The sequence below is a fragment of the Callospermophilus lateralis genome, chromosome 9 (assembly GCF_048772815.1).
Source record: "Callospermophilus lateralis isolate mCalLat2 chromosome 9, mCalLat2.hap1, whole genome shotgun sequence".
In the NCBI taxonomy this organism is placed as follows: domain Eukaryota; kingdom Metazoa; phylum Chordata; class Mammalia; order Rodentia; family Sciuridae; genus Callospermophilus; species Callospermophilus lateralis.
The window spans coordinates 2,720,824-2,736,808 of record NC_135313.1 but is presented as its reverse complement, the minus strand read 5'-3'; the positions used below and the strand labels follow the sequence as shown (position 1 = coordinate 2,736,808).

General features: G+C 63.0%; 1 protein-coding gene across 2 annotated transcripts; it reads left to right on the top strand.

Annotated features, from left to right (window-relative positions):
• The first annotated feature begins 5,030 nt into the window (after positions 1–5,030).
• Positions 5,031–15,710, top strand: Klhl30 (kelch like family member 30). 2 transcript variants are annotated; one of them, XM_076866440.2, is made up of 8 exons: positions 5,031–5,118; positions 6,853–7,700; positions 8,780–8,912; positions 10,575–10,661; positions 11,209–11,364; positions 12,352–12,540; positions 13,289–13,434; positions 14,682–15,710. In XM_076866440.2, the coding sequence occupies exons 1-8, from the start codon at positions 5,043–5,045 to the stop codon at positions 14,931–14,933; spliced, it is 1,887 nt and encodes a 628-aa protein (XP_076722555.2). In that variant the 5' UTR covers positions 5,031–5,042; the 3' UTR covers positions 14,934–15,710. The 2 variants fall into 2 exon arrangements, with proteins under 2 accessions (XP_076722555.2, XP_076722556.2); XM_076866441.2 differs by lacking the exon at positions 12,352–12,540.
• The last annotated feature ends 275 nt before the right edge of the window (positions 15,711–15,985 follow it).

Below are 15,985 nucleotides of genomic sequence, written 5' to 3'. Positions count from 1 at the left end.
TGGCCAGACCCTCCCAGACCCTCCCTCAGGGCCTGGGGCAGCAGCAGGGTTGGTCCTGGGCCACAGGGAGAAGAGCAGGCCGGTGCCCCTCTCAAAGGGAGCACACAGCAGCAGGTATGGCCACTTCCAGGGGCCTTTGAGGCCCACAGGGCATCTCTTCTCCACAAGGTGGAAGGACAGGGGAAGGGTCTCGAGCTGCTGCAGAGAACCTCCTGAGCCAGGTGCTGGGGAGGGAGCCCTGATGGCTGCCTGAGGGGTGCAGCTTGCCCCAGCTCCCAGTGACAGCCAGATGGGACACCACCTAGGCTGTGGGCCGTGTGTCCAAGGAGGGCTGGGCTGGAGCCCAGGGGGCTCTGGGGTGGGGGCTTTGTTCGGTAGCCCATCAGGTGGTGGAGGGGGAAGGTTTCGAGAATCTTACAGCTACCACCACCTCCTCAGACAGGCCCCTGGGGACAAAGGGGCACAGTGTGGACTGGCCACCTTCAGGGGTCTCCTGCAGTGCCTCCACCTCGCCACTGGGGGCAGGGCACCTTGGACCCTGGGGCTTGGAGGGTGGAGCCGGAGTGGAGAGCCCCAGAGAGGCAGGGTCCCTGGGGGAGGGACGGAAGCCCCCTCCCCAGCCTCAGGCCTGGCCGCCCGGGGCCTGCTGCACTTTCCCTGGTGTCCCCCACTGCCAGGACCCTCACTGTGCCGCTGACCCTGGACCTCTGCTTGCTAAATAGAGCTCCCTCTCCTGGCCAACCTTTGCCCTGGGCTTGTCGCCTCCTTGTCCACAGGGCTCCTGGCCCCAGCGGGCACTGAGGCCCAAGCCTCACTTAGCCTGGCACAACACTAGGGCGGCGCCCTTGTGTCCTCAGTCCCACTGGGACCTGAGTGTCCACTGCACCAGAGGGGATGGCATTCTGGAGGGGTACACTGAGGCCAGGGGAGGGGCTCTGTCCGGGGCCACGGCCTCACGCTCGTCAGTTTGTGGTCAGTGCTATAGAGGGCTCTCACAGGCAGGGGCTGTGGGCACCTTGAGCCAAGCACCCAAGTACTCTTTCTTGGCCAGTGAGGCCCCGGTGCTGGACCCCACGCACCCCACAGCTGTGGACGAGGCTGACCACCGGGCCCTGCCCCCTCCTGGGCTGACAGAGGGCCAGGATAGGAGCGGGGACTGGGCCTGAAAACGTCCTGCGCTCCTACCTCCTGCAGTTCCTTCATGACCACGTGCCAGGTGCTGTTGGTCCAAGGGCCTGACCAAGGAGGGCCTGGGGGCTGGGTGGTGGGCAGAAGACAGAGCCTGGCCTCAGGCCACTTCTGGGTAGGAGGTTGGTGATCTGGCTCAGGGCATCGTACCTGTGTACTATGGCCTCAGAAAAGCCCCTGGTAGCCTCTGGACCTCAGTTTCTCAGCTAAGGGGCAGATTGAGGCTATTAGGGGACACCTGACAAGCCCAGGGGTCCTCGGGTAAGGCGGGCTGTTGGATGAGGGAGGCAGTGGTGGCTCAGGGCCAGGCTTGTCGCCCAGAAGGAGGTGACCCCCAAGTGGCCTTCTGCAAACTCCCTGCTTCTGGGGGGAGCTGCCCCAGAGATCCTAGTGGCCTTGGCCTGGTGAGCTGGCTTTTAAAGACATCTCAGGGTTTCTGATACCATCGGCCTGGGAATCCCTGGCCACTCACAGCTCACCTGCGGGGAGTTCTGTCTGGTGCCTATAAATGTCTCCAGTCGGCAGAAGCTCACTGGAGACCCCAGAGGCCCTTCTCGGAATCCTGGAGGCTGCAGACTCAGGAGGAGGCCAGACAGGAACAAGGTCAGGAGGGGCCTCTGCCAGCCTGCCAGCGCGCGCCAGGGGAGAGGCAGGAAGCAGTCTCACCAAGGGCAGCGCAGGGGCAGCGCGTCTTCCCTCCTGGTGGGTTGAGCTTGGTGAGACGTACGCGCTCCACACCACTGTGTGGGCTGGTGCAGAGTCAAGCTTTTCTTTTCCTTTCCTTTTCTTTTTTCTTCTTTTCCTTCTTCTTCTGTTTTTGTTTTGTTTGAAACAAAAAATGAGCAAATAAACTCTGAGGCCAGCCTTCAAGAAGTCCCCTCGCCACCTGTTAGTCACAGCCCCAGGTGCCCCCCAGAACACCACTGAAGCTGTGGTGTCCCTTCCACCTGGTTACAGAAGACACCGTGGCTCTGTCTCCTGTGCTCTCTCTGACTCTAGGGAAGCCCACGGCGGAACAGGGAAGAGTGCAGGACAGCCCAGCAGGGTCCCCAGAGCTGCCTTCAGGTCACTACAGTATGGCCAGCTCCTGAGTGCAGCCTCATTTAGACATTCTGAGAGAACCACCCTGGAATAAAACCATATTTGTTTGTTGTCCTGAAACACTAGGTGTGGGAGCAATCTGTCACGCAGTAACAGCTGACTGATACAACAGGAGTGATGAGGAGATGCTGGTGTTCAGATCTGAAGGTCTCATGATCACAGAGCAGTAGTCCACTGCACTAGGTAGCCCTGAGCCAGGAGCATGGTCACTCGGGTAAGCAGATCAGAACAGACTGGGCTGACTTAACCTGGGGCATGGGCACATTCCCAGGGGAAGAAGTGTTGGTAACAGTGCTGAGATTGTTTAGAAAAGTATCTTGGAAGAAGAAGAAAGCAAAACTTTATGGCATCCTAAGCACAAAATAAGTCTCGCTTGGAAGAAGAGACCCCATGAGCTGGCTGGCACAAAACCCGGGGGGGCTGGCCAGTGCGCCCTGCAGGGTCCTGTCCCAGGCCAACCATACAGTCTGCAGCCTGGCCGGGGCAGCCACGGAAAGAGCTGCACTTGAGGAGAGAGGGCACTGCCTCAGCCAGGCTGGTCACTCTGGTCTGTGCACAGGTGCTGATGATGGTCGCACACTAGAACTTGTGAGTTCACGCTCAGAATCTGTTCTGGGAGGTCACCACAGCCACACCCTCTCCTCCTAACAGTAGTGGGGGGGAAACCGGACACCCATGAGGAGAAGAGGCTTCACTTCCCACTTCCTACAGCGAGGCATCGCCCTGCTGAGATGGAATCCAAAACCATGTTTTCAAACACTGATCTCATCGGAAGTGCTGGCCATGTGTCATCCAGTGACGAGGACCACACCGACACACACACCTACTGTGAGACCAGCGAGGCCCGAAGGGAGGCCACCAGGGTGTGAAGGCCATAGTCTCTTTTCCGCTTTATGTTTTTCTGATTTCCAAAATGAATGCTGTGTTTTTATCATCATAAAGGAAATGAGAGTGAGCGCCTGTAATCCCAGTGGCTCAGGAGGCCGAGGCAGGAGGATCATGAGTTCCAAGCCAGCCTCAGCAAAAGTGAGGTGCTGAGCAACTCAGCGAGACCCTGTCTCCAAATAAAATAAAAAAGGGCTGGGGATGTGTCTCCATGGTTAAGCGCCCCTGGGTTCGATCCCTGGTACAAAATAAAAGGGTGGGGGGTGAGCAGTGCACTTTCAAAGGCGGACCCTCCGTTGATGAGGATCCCTTTTGAGCCGCGTCACTGAGTCTCGCTGACTGGCCAGGTCTCCAATCCCCACTGTGAGGCCAGCACATTTGGCACACAGCACTGTCCCCAGGCAGAGCCAGCTCCCTGTGACAGCAGCCTGTCATCAGGATTCCTGTCCTCCTTCCCTCCAGCCTGAGCAGGGACAGACACCCTGAGCAAAGCCAGCCTCTCCACTCCCCCTCCAGCTCCCTCCCTACGATGGCCTGACATATGACACTTGGGGACATCATGGGGCTCTCTCACCCCACGTGAGCCTGCAGAGCAGGGCTGGGGGAACAGAATGGGGAACAGAAGCAGAGAAGGGGCGGGGCGGGGGTAGGCTAGCCGGGGAGGGGCGCGTGGAAGGAGGGACCCCACGCGGGAGCCGGGAACGTTCTGTCGATTTGATGCCAGGTTCTGTGTGACCGCTGTCCCCTGCCTCAACAAACTCATCCTGGGAGCAGGGGCTGTGGCCTTTAGCTTCAAACCAGGCCACAGCAGCTGGGCTGGCCGAGCAGGTGCCTCTCGTGCCCAGACACCCCACTACCTTGAGAGATTGCCTTGCTCTGCTGGGAGGCTGTCACGGGGCCACCTGGCCCCTCTGCTCGGTAAGACACTCCCTACTCCAGCACTGCCAACACACCAGAGATGGTCATTTTAGTAGGAAGAGCTGACCAGTGAGGCTCCGGCCTGACCAGCCCAGGCTCAGGGCCAAGGGCTTCTCTCTGGTGCGTGGAAGCTCCTTGTCTGGGAAGACTGGTTCTGACCACTGCCATGAGAGACCTCCAGAGACCCCAGCTCCTGGGCTCAACCTCCTGAGCCTCATTCAGGCCCAGATGTGAGGGGCTCCCTGTGACCCCTGTGTGTCTAGATGACCCCACCCCATGTCTTCGCTCTCTTGGGTGCTCAGGATGAAGGAAGAGACCAGGCAGCCCAAGGCCAAGGCCGTGGCCTGGTAGGAAGGGAGGCTGGCCTCTGGTGCCCTGCATCTGCTGGGTGGGGCTTCCTCAGTACCCTGTCACCCTCTTGGCCACCAAAACCCCCCCACTGCCATTGCAGACCCCAACCTTTGAAAGGCCTGGCTGACCGACCTGCTTGTTGGTGGAGAGACTTCTCCACTCTACAGCAGAATCAGAGGGCTCCCGGGCCCTGTCAAGTAGACCAAAGCGTCCCTCCCCCTGGTCCAGCCATGAGCTGAGACTCCTTGTGGGCCCTGGTCCCCAGCATAGGCTCCCACTGTCCCCTCCTGCAGAGGAGCAAACTGGGGAGGGGGTTGCAGTCCCACCCATCAAGTTAGCCCAAGAGCCCCTGGAGGGGTGAAAGTTCGTGGGTGCCCTGGAAGCTCCCCACTGTCTGTTCTGCCCTGGGGTCACCTGCAGGCCTCAGGCCCTCTGACGTGACATGGTCAGTTTGGGCTTTCACAGCAGACGTCTGTGAAAAGCTATCACCTCCCCTCTTCCTCCAGCCCATCCCTCCCCACCCTCCCTTCTATGTAGACAGAGGCTAAAAATATCCCGTCGTCCCCACGTGGCCACCCAGCCCAGACCGGGAGGCCTCCATGCCCCTCGCTGCAGCTGGGCAGTCCTGCCCTCAGCTCTGTGTTCTCAGCGACGGGCGCCAAGGCTGGCTGAACGGTAGGGGCAGGGGCTCTGAGGGGGGCGGGCAGCAAGGGAGGGGCCAGGCAGGCGGCAGTGGGGTGAGCAGGCAGGTCGTGCTGGTGTCCCGTTAGCCTGGGGGTCACGGAGCTGAGTGCTTGCGACAGAGGCCCCTCTACAGGCCGAGCCCAGTTCCTCAGGGTGAACTGGGGGCTCAGCCAACAGGCTTCCTCAGTGGGCGGGGGGCCAGGAGGCCCCCGAACCCCAGGACTGCAGCCAGGGCCACGCTGGCCCACTCCCCGCCAGGCTGGGTGACGGCTGTGAGCTGCCCACCCTCCCTCCTCCCTGGGCAGGTGCTGGAGGAGGCTCTGAGGCCCTGGGACCCCTGTCCCATGCTGGGATGGCAGCAGCGTGTGCTCAGAGCCACCCTGAGGTGGCTGGGACGTGCTGGGCGCTCCCGTCTGACAGCCACTGTGTCACCATCGCAGCGGCTGGCCAAGGGAAGGCAGCAATGACGGGAATGCAGAGCCTGTGGGCGGTGGCCCAGGAGAGCCCCCGCGCCTGCAGCTCGCTGGCCTCTTGTGCTCACCCTGCCCGAGGGGGTGAGGGGGTCGAGCGTGTTGGATGGCCGGCCGGGTGCTGGCCCTGGCCTCCTGAGCTGTCCTGTCCCAGCATGAGCCCAGGCTGGCCCCTGGAAGGCCTAAGTGGCTCCTTGGGAGCATTCTGCTCAGTGGGAAGGAGAAGGGCAGCGCAGGCCACGGAGTGGACAGGCCTCCAGCGCCTGCCCCGCGTCTCTTGCTCAGGCCTTGAGGTTGAGTCAAGTCACTCTACGGGTCTCTCTCGTGTTTATTCGGCTCTGTTTTATCTGGTTTGATTTCTAGAGCATTCAGTACCGCGGCCTGGCCCTGGGGGCTGCGTGGGTGCCCCCTGGTGGATGGGATGCCTCTCTGCTGTGCTAGCCTCTGCCTTGGGGTGACTGTGCACACTCTTGCTTTAGGATGTTTTCTGAGGGCAAAACACCAGAAGCCCATAAATAAGCAGGCTCCTCCTTCAACATGCCCAGGAGGAGCCTCTGGCTGAGCCACAGGGTCTTCAGTGGCCCAAGTTTGGCCATAGCCCCACACCTGGCTGAGTTCCAGGGTTGGCTCCCTCAGTTTCTGTGTGACCTTGGGCAAGTGAGTCAGGCTCTCTGTGCCTCAGCTTCCCTGCTGTAAAATGACACCCTCACCTTCAGGATGGTGGGGCTGAGTGGCTAATGCAGAGCAAGGTGGGGCCTGGAGACCCCCATTTGGGCAGGGTAGACTTGGGAGGATGGTGGATCCAGGCCCTTCACCCCCAGCTTCTCCATTGGCAGATGAGGAAATGGGACCAGAGAGAGGAGCAGAGCCACCCAAGGCCACCAAGAAAAGGCCTGGCCGGCGGTGCGAATCAGGGGGCAGGAGACCCTAAAACGCCCCAACAGTCAATCAGGCAGAGGGGTGGGGTAGGGCCGGCCTTGGGGAGCTCGAGTGGCACAGGAGTCCTGTCCTCTGGGGGCTTGGGTTCTTTCTCGGGCCTGCCCTTCCCCAGTGGCTTGGCCACCTCCCTCCTGTGAAATGGGAACAGAGCTTTCCCTCCAAGGGCTGTGGCCTGGGTCAAGGGAGGTGGCAGACGGTGGCCCCAGGTCAGTCAGGCTCAGCCAGGGCTTGCTGGGGCAGGGAGGGTGGTGCACCAACGGTCCCCAGAGAGAGTGAGCCTGTCGCTCAGGCTGACCCTGCTCTCTGCCCTTCCTAGGAACTCAGGTGGGCTCCAGGTGCCTCTACGGTGACAGGGTGGGCTGCAGAGTGTCCCTGCCCAGCTCTGGCATCATGGTGCGGAATGTGGATGACCTGGACTTCCAGCTGCCCTCGCACGCCCAGGACATGCTGGATGGCCTGCAGCAGCTTCGCTCTCTGCCCAAGCTGGCCGACGTCACCCTGCTGGTGGGCGGCCGGGAGCTGCCTTGTCACCGCAGCCTGCTGGCGCTCAGCAGCCCCTACTTCCACGCCATGTTTTCTGGTGACTTCGCTGAGAGCTTCTCTGCTCGTGTGGAGCTACCTGACGTGGAGCCGGCCGTGGTGGGACAGCTGCTGGACTTCGTGTACACGGGTCGGCTGACCATCACGCAGACCAATGTGGAGGCCCTGACGCGCACGGCCTCCCGCCTCCACTTCCCTGCCGTGCAGAAGGTCTGTGGCCGCTACCTCCAACAGCAGCTGGATGCCACCAACTGCCTGGGAATCTGCGAGTTCGGGGAGCAACAGGGGCTGCTGGGGGTGGCCGCCAAGGCCTGGGCCTTCCTACGGGAGAACTTTGAGGCCGTGGCCCAGGAGGACGAGTTCCTGCAGCTGTCCCGAGAACGGTTGGCTACCTGTCTGGCCAGTGACCTGCTGCAGATGCAGCCGGAGCAGAGCCGGCTAGAGGCCCTGCTGCGCTGGGTGCGCCATGACGCCCAGGCCCGGGCTGTCCACCTGCCCGAGCTGCTCAGCCTCGTGCACCTGGACGCTGTGCCCAGGCCCTGCATGCAACAGCTGCTGGCCACAGAGCCGCTGATCCAGGAGTCAGAGGCCTGCCAGGAGGCGCTGTCCCAGGGCCACAGTGGGGTGAGTGAGGGCCTGTGGCTCCTCCTGCTGAGGAACAGGGGCAGCCCTGAGACGCCACCTGCCCGGGGAGCAAGAACAAGAAAGGGGAGTCACCAAGGTGCCACCAGCTTTGCACTGCTCCTGCCCTGGGTTGGTCACCTGTGAGGGCATTACTCATCCCTCAAGTACAGATGGTGCCCTGAGAGCCACACCCTGGGTATCAGGGTGGGAACCTAGGAGTGGCCCCAACCAGGAGGACCCCGTGGCTCAGCCGGAAGAACCTGAGCAGACCCCAGGCAGAGGGGGGATGCTCAGGCACCCTCCAGGGGCTGGCGTCAGGAGCTCTGGGGGGGGGCATCAGAGCAGGGTCCTCGAGGAAGGCGCTCAGCGAAAAGGAATGGGACGGGGGGGTACAGATCGTCCAGGAAGGTGGCCCAGGTGGCTCCTAGGCAGGGGGCACAGGCAGCCTGGCAGCCACCAGCATCTGCCCTGAGGGTGCTGAGCTGGCCTCATGGCTGCCCTTCGTTTTGTGCTGACGGCAGGCGGGGCAGGTCCTGGTGAAGTGACAGACCTGGACGTGGCTGAGACAAGGAGCACGTGGGTCAGCCTCCAGACAGCCTGGAGGGGCACCGGTGGAGGCTTGGCCCAGCCTGGTGGCTCCCGGCAGTGTACAGGGGGCAGAATCCTGACCCCTGCCACCGCCGGGCCCTGGCCAATCACAGTGGGCCTGGCCTCATGCTGCGGCCACCTGGGAGCTGCCCAGCTGGCCGTCACAGTGATCCTGGCGGTGGGAGGCTGGACATTCTGGAGAAGGTCCTGGTAGCCTGGGACAGTGGCTCCTTACTGAGACTGTGTCTCCCAGAGCAGCCCAGCCAGGGGCACGGGGCACAGTGCTGGCCCTCACACACCCTGCCTCCGCAGCCGTCTGCACCCCACAGCCATAAGGCAACCCGCACACGTGTACACACATGTAAGCACACACACACACGTGTGCACCCCTGCTGAGGCTGGCCCAGGTGTGGCACTGACACAGGGACCGCCATGGGCCCCTGGCATGGGGAGATGGTGGCCAGATGCTCTGCCCCTGCTCCCGCCCACAGGTGATGCTGGGCCTCCCGCCGAAGATGGAGGAGGTACTGGTGGTAGTGGGCGGGCGGGCACTGGAGGAGGACGAGGGTGGTGAGGAGCCCACTCCTCAGCCTGGGAACTTCGCCTTCTACAACACCAAGGCCCGTGAGTACCTCCCCACACCCCTTCAGGTGGCCCTGGTGTCACCTTGCAGATGCACAGGAAATAGGGCCCTTGCCCAAGTCCATGTATTGGGGGTCCTCGTCGGGCCTTGTTGGGGACTGCAGAGGAGCCCAGGCCATAGCAGGGGTGGGGACACATTCAGTCCCCTCTCCCTCCAGTCAGAGTCCCCATCTCTGGTCTTTATCGGGTTCTGGTGGCCAGAGAGAAGGTCCACTGCCCAGGGAGAGCTGTGTGGGGTGGTGGCCTGGGTCACTGCTTCCTCTCAGTGCCCCTTCCCTGGCACAGGGACAGAGGGGCGCAGGCTGCCTGGGTGAGCGCTCGGCCCACGGGCTCTGGCCCAGCCTTGAGCAGGCTGCTCTGCCTCCCTGAGGGTCCTCAGCCTCCTCCTGTGTGCCCAGGGCCTGGGGCCTCTCGCACAGTCACCAGGAGGCCAGGAGCCGAGGGCACACCGGGGACAGGCCTGCTGTTTGGGGGGCCTCCCTGCCTTCCTGGGAAGGGGTGGGGGGCTCTGAGGGCTCCTCATGGCTCTGTTTGCCACTTCCTGGGAAAGTTCTGGGGCAGGTGGCCAGCCACCCGCAGGGCGGCAGCGGCTGGTCGGCTGGAGGAGGTCCGAGGCTGGCTGTCCAAGTCCGAGGCTGACGAGAGGGGATTTGGGGCTGACGTCAGGAGGGAGCAGCTGTCCCTCAAACCTGGCCAGGAGGTCAGCAGGGCAGGGTGGGGGTGCTGGCATCCAAGGCCTGCTAACTACTGGGCAATCCCCACCCTGGGGTGACACAGGCATGAGTCAGGGGACACTCGGTCCCTGCCCACGGTGCCAGGCTCTGCTCACCATGAGGCCCTGAATTCTCACAGACAGTGAGCGTTCCCGGGTGCTTCCCGGGTGCTTCCCGGAGGGCTGGTCCCGCCCACAGACACTTCCATTTCTAGGACCCAGTGTCCCCAGACAGGCTCTTGCTGATTTTTTTTTCAACATCTTCTCATCTCTTGCCTCAGTTTACCCAAGAGCCCCAGGAAGGCAGGTCTGACTTGGCACATCACTCGTTCTCCCAGCAGTGAGAACACTCCCAACACCCACCACGGCGGAGCCGTCCCCGTGCCCCACCCGTCCTCCCATGCCACCCCTCCCCAGGGAAGCAGGAGGACCCCCTTACACACAGAGGGAAACCAGGGCCAGGGCTCGTCCACACGCTGGCGCATGAGAGCTGGGGTTTGGACCCGTTCTGCTTCCCATAGGGCCAGGGTCCGATGCCCTATGGGGCAAACAGGGGGCTCAGGGGGATGGTTGGGTGGCTGGATGGTGAGTGATGTTTTCATAACTCACTAGTGACACCCAGAGATCAGGTAACAGCCCACACCCCATCTGACTGAGGGGAAACTGGACCTGAGACTGAATAGCCGCTTGGGGTCAGTGGGGTGAACCACGTGGCCTGGCCTGCGGAGCCTGACGGCCTTTGCTACATCCCTGGGTGCCGCCCGTGTCCAGGCTGGGTGCCAGGCTCTGGGGTGCTAGAGGTGAGGTCATGATGAGCCGCAGCACGCAGGGCCAGGCTGGGTGCATCTCACCTCTGTGGCTGGCCGGGCCCCTCTGTGCCCCTTTGTCTGCAGCGAGGGGTGCTTCCTCAGCATGCTCCTCTCTCCCCGCAGGGAGGTGGACGGCTCTCCCGGACTTCCCTGACTACCACAAGTGGGGCTTCTCCCTGGCAGCACTCAACAACGATGTCTATGTCACAGGTGGGCGGCCAGCTAGCCCCTTCCAGAGAGCCCTGCCCAGTGAGTGCCTGGCCTAGTACTGGCCCCAGATTCGCTCTCCCCTCTCACAGGGTCCCTCCAGGCCCAGCCAAGCTGTGAAAGCAAGGATTTAAGTCCAGGGGTGACCAGTAGGCGCTGGAGCTGGGCAGTGTTCACTGACTGCCCAGGGCCAACCTGCTGTGCTCCTGCAGCCGGCGTGTCCCCAGAAGGAGCTGGTGACAGGGTGGCCCCCTTATCCTTTCACATCTCAGGATTTGGGGTTCCTTATAGGATTTGGCTGGGGGAGAAATCTTCCCGTTGGAGGTTGGGAATCCTCATCTCCCCTGGTTGATGAGGAAGGAGGCCCACAACTCCATGCCGCCCACAGTGCCGCCCACAGCCCAGGACCTGGTGGCATGGAGGCGCAACACATTCGTGACCATGGCCTGGCATGGGGCAGGGGCATTTGTACCCACATTGGTACCCAGACCCCAGGGATCCAGAGACCCCACATTGGTGGTACCCGTGTAGATAGAGCCTCTCCTGGCAGGTGGCTCCCGGGGCACCCAGACAGACACCTGGTCAACCACCCAGGCCTGGTGCTTCCCGCTGAAGGAGGCAGCCTGGAAGCCAGTGGCACCCATGCTGAAGGCCCGTACCAACCACGCCAGCGCCGCGCTCAACGGGGAGATCTACGCCATTGGCGGTGAGGCCTCCCTCCCCACTCCCTGCAGCCGCAGGAAGCCCCTCCTTCCTGCCCAGAGGTCGGGGAAGTCCACCACAGGGCTTCCAGGGGGTGGTTCTCAAAACCCATGGCCTGGGAGACCTCCACAGCCAGCCCCAGTGCTTCGGACGCCTTTGGGGACAGAGGAAGCAGGACGATGAGTCAGGAGGTGGCCGGCAGAAACTGAGGCCTTGATTTGCCAGCAGGGGTGACCACGCCACCCCTGAAGCCTGGACTCAGCCTTTAGCTCAGGGTCACGGGAACCTCAGAGTGGGGAACCCGCTGTGGCCACTTTCTCATTGCCGTCAGGCCCACTGAGCCTCTAGCCTGAAACGGGACCAACTAGTCACGCAGGCACCCCAGTGCTAGAGCAAGCAGCCACCCGGGAATCATCGATCCAAATGTTGAACATGAAATGCACGTGACCCTCGAGCTCCGTAAATAACTGCCTGGCACTGCAGCCATGCCTAATGCCCACTGTCCCCTGTTCTCTCAATGGCTGCTGTGTCCCTAGCCAGGAAGCAGAGAGCACACCTAATCCCCAGGGCATCTCAACCCCCAGGGTCACATGGTGGGGCACCGTGACACCCCAGGTGCCATCAAGACTGGGCACTAGGAACTCGAGGCGCACCTCCTGCTCCACAGCCGGGCTCCCCTTCTTTGTCACATCCGGACCCCACTGGGGACTGGGCACGGGCTGCCGGTAGCTCCAGGGTCTTTCTTCTTGCAGTCCACCCTCTCAGGACTGGCCGGGGACACTTCAGGGTCCAAGTGACTGCCCATTCCCTGCCAGTTGTCGGTTGCATGGCCTCGGGCAGGCAGCCTCAGCTCTCGGAGCCCCAGCCTCCCTGGATGTGGGAGGCTGGCTGCCTCTGGAGGCCACGCTCCCCACTTGCCCCCAACCCTGTGCACCCCTGAAAGCTCCCTCTGGGGTGCAGCCTCCCCTCACGTGGCTGAGCTGCCCCACAGGCACTGCCCTGGGTGTGGTGGAGGTGGAGAGCTACGACCCCTACACGGACAGCTGGACGCCCGTCAGCCCAGCCCTCAAGTACGTCAGCAACTTCTGTGCGGCCGGCTGCCGGGGCCGGCTCTACCTGGTGGGCTCCAGCGCCTGCAAGTACAACGCGCTGGCCCTGCAGTGCTACAACCCCGTCACAGGTGGGCAGGCATGGGACCCTGCCGCATCCTGCGGCCCCAGCAGGGGCGGGGACCACCAGCCCCCTCTGCAAGGCTCCCAACCCAGTCCCAGCACAGTGGGCCGCGGGTGGGGCCAAGAGGAGGGGAGAGGTGGCCTTGGACCTCTCACGAAGGGCCACAGCCCCTTTAGAGAGGGATGGGAAGGTCGGCCGGTCGCCTCGCAGAGGGCAGCAGCCTGTCTGTCCTGCCCCAGCCCCTGGCCTGGTCCTGAAGCCTGCCTGGTGGCTTTGTGCACCTGGACTGGGCCTCACGGGCAGGGATCCTGGGCCTCCGAGACCCAGTGAGTCTCAGCTGGGTATTCTCCAGCAGGGTGGCCTTCCCAGCCCTGGTCTCTGTCCCTTTATCCTCTGGACAGTGGAGATGAGAGGGACCATCTACCAGTGAGAGCCAGACTCCAGGTCGGGCTGGGCCCCCGGGGAGACCTGGGGGACAGGCCACTGCGAGCAGCATGGAGACAGAGGCTCGAGGACTACGACAGTGGGTCAGGGAGGTGGGGTGACCAGGCCGCAGCGTCTCCTGAGGCTGAAAGGCCTCTGCAGTTCAGTGGACTTGGCCTCGCAGGGCACAGGGACGGCCCCCTCCACAAGTGTCCAGTCTCAGTGAGGGTGCTCACGCTGTCCGCAGCAGAGAGCACCAGGCTCCGAGCGGCGCCTGGCCTTGGCTGTGGACCACACCAGGCCCCTCTGGTGAAGGTGCCCGCTGCCTGCAGATGCGTGGAGTGTGATCGCCTCGCCCTTCCTGCCCAAGTACCTGTCCTCGCCCCGCTGTGCCGCGCTGCAGGGGGGGCTGTACCTCATCGGAGACAACACCAAGAAGGTCTACGTGTACGACCCGGGGGCCAACCTGTGGCAGAAGGTGGGCTCCCCGCCTCCCAGGCACCTCTCCACTGGTGGGCCCTGCTGCACTCCTGGCCCGGGGGGCACAGAGAGGCCAACAGGGAAGTGAAGACAGTTCACTGTCCCCTGGATGCATCCCGCCACGCCGGCGCTGAGGACGCCAGCGCTGAGGACGGGTGAGCCGGTCACCACCGGCACTCTGTCCCTGGGGAGTGTCCCAGGCTCAGGCAGCGGGTGTTTCAGAGGCAGCCACAGACTAAAAGGAAGCTGCTCCTCCCGCGGCCACGAGGGAGTGAGCCTCCCCCTGGGGGTGGTCGGGCCAGGGAGCGGATTCCTGAGCTGCCCTGGTGTGGGCTCCCTAGATCCCCAGGCACCCCCCACTCTCCACTGGCCCCGGGGAGGATGGAAGGTGGTCATTCCAGAGGCCAGCCTGGGGCCACGGGAGCCCCGGTTTTCTCCTCTTTGGAGGCCACGATGGGTCTCAGCCCGTGCTGGACACTGGGCCTGCCCTCCAGAGGCTGAGCTGAGGCTTCCCTCCCGCAGGCGCCCTGGGAGGCTGCAGCCGCTGTCCTGGCAACAGTGGGCCTCTGCATTCCTGTTGCCTGCAGCTGTCCCTTGGTGTCTGCACTCTGCTGACCTGAGGCCCCCACCATAGTGGCAAGACAGGTGCAGGACGGGCCCTGCCAGGAGCACTGCTTCCTGGGCCCGTCCTGCACCAGGCCTCTCCCGCCATGCTCCAGGGCCAGGCTGGGGTCCCACCACCTGGGTTGGGGTCCTACTTTGCCCTCCCTGGGCTGATAGTCAGGCCCTTCCCACCACGCCGGCTCTCGTGCCCACAGTCTCTCAGGCCATGTCCCTCAACCCCTCTCCAGGGCACTCCTGAGGCCGTATGCAGGGGCAAGGAGTGTGCGTGGGCAGGGGTCCCGGGGTGGCTCGCCCTCCGGGGTGTCTGCAGGTGAGCACACCTGCCCCTCGTGCCCTCGAGACAGCCACTGTGAATGGAGGCTCACTCCAGCCTCACTGGAGGCCCCTGGGCTTAGGCCTCAGGGTCCCCTCAGCCCCTCTGACACCAGGAGAGGTCATCCTCTGGGGAATCGCAGGGGCTCCCCCAAAGGGAGTCCGAGGAAGCCTGAGGGGTCCTGGTGACCTCCCCAGGAAGCTGGTACAAACTGCCCTGCCACCCTCCCCCACCCCGCTGACCCTGGTGAGGACGCTGTTGGCCATAAGCCTCCGGCCTGCTGGACGCTGACCACTGACCACCCACAGGTGCAGTCCCAACACAGCCTGCATGAGAATGGTGCGCTGGTGCCTCTGGGTGATGCCCTGTACGTGACAGGTGGCCGCTGGCAGGGCATGGACGGCGACTACCGTGTGGAGATGGAGGCCTACGACACGGTGCGCGACTCCTGGACGCGCCACGGGGCCCTGCCCCGCCTCTGGCTCTATCACAGTGCCTCCAGCATCTTCCTGGACGTCTCCAAGTGGACGCAGCCCTTCGGCCCAGCCCAGGAGCACTAGGTGGGGAGCACTGGCGGGGCACCCGTCAGGTCCTTGTCACCCTGTGGAACCCCTGGCTCTCACCGGTTCCACCAGAGCCGCTGTCTCCAGGCTCTGGGCCACAGGGGACATCAGAAGGCACACTGAGAGGACGTGGCCTGTGTCCACAGTTCTGGCAGCACGGCCTGATCTCCAGACACCTGTGTGGGAGGAGGGCTTTGCTGACCTGGGATGCCGACCTCAGAGGAAGGCACCGGGGGATCAGGACACCCCAGAACTCAGGCCTCTCCCAGGGTCAGCTCCTAGGGCCTCTGTGCCCCACCTGCGGAAGTTGCCTAAATGAGGAGTGAAGTGGGCACTGAAGCAGGGCCCCGGGATGGGTCAGCACCAGGCCCTCTCTGGCTTGCTCTGACCCACAGTGTTTGACCACACCTGGCACCTGCCGGCTCTGGCCTTGGGTTCTGTGCTCACTGCAACAGGACCACAAGGTGGGCTTCGTCCCGCCCCCCACAGTGGCACTGTGCTGAGAGCCAGAACGACGCATGGCATTTTTGCCAGAATGAGTGGTTGAGAGGTGACGCCAGCGAGCCATTGAGATGATGATGGTTATGTTAAGCTGTGTATTCAGTTGTATATTCGACCCCTGCTGTCCGCCTGGGGCGCCCCCTACTTTGGAGTTCTGGCAGGGATTCCTGGAGAGTTCTCGTTGGTTGGGGAAGTTCCGGAGGAGGGATCTCCGGTTGGTGTGTGGTGTTCCTGGAAGCCGTGTGGGTGGCGTTCGCAAGAGTGCGGATAATAAAGGAGTTCCTGTTTTGAACCTACAAGTGCCTCGTGGCGGCTCAGTTATTTTGTGCCCAGCCAGACTGCGACAGCAGTGTTTCCAAATTTGCTTCTGGGGACAAAGGAGGCCTGGCTCAACCCTTTCTGTGCCCCTCCAGGATGCCCTAGGAAAGAAGGGGGTGGGGCATGAGGCACAGAAGGGTCTGAAGGTGGGCGGCTGGAGAGAGCGCTTGAGGACAGGACTGCCCTGCTTCTTGGGACAATGTTCATCAAAGAAAAGGCTCTTGGGATGA

Coding starts and splice junctions, on each gene's coding strand:
- Klhl30 (XM_076866440.2), top strand. CDS start 5,043: ATGCCCCTCGCTGCAGCTGGGCAGTCCTGCCCTCAGCTCTGTGTTCTC. Junction 7,701..8,779: donor TGTCCCAGGGCCACAGTGGG/GTGAGTGAGGGC, acceptor TCCCGCCCACAG/GTGATGCTGGGCCTCCCGCC. Junction 13,435..14,681: donor GGGCCAACCTGTGGCAGAAG/GTGGGCTCCCCG, acceptor GACCACCCACAG/GTGCAGTCCCAACACAGCCT.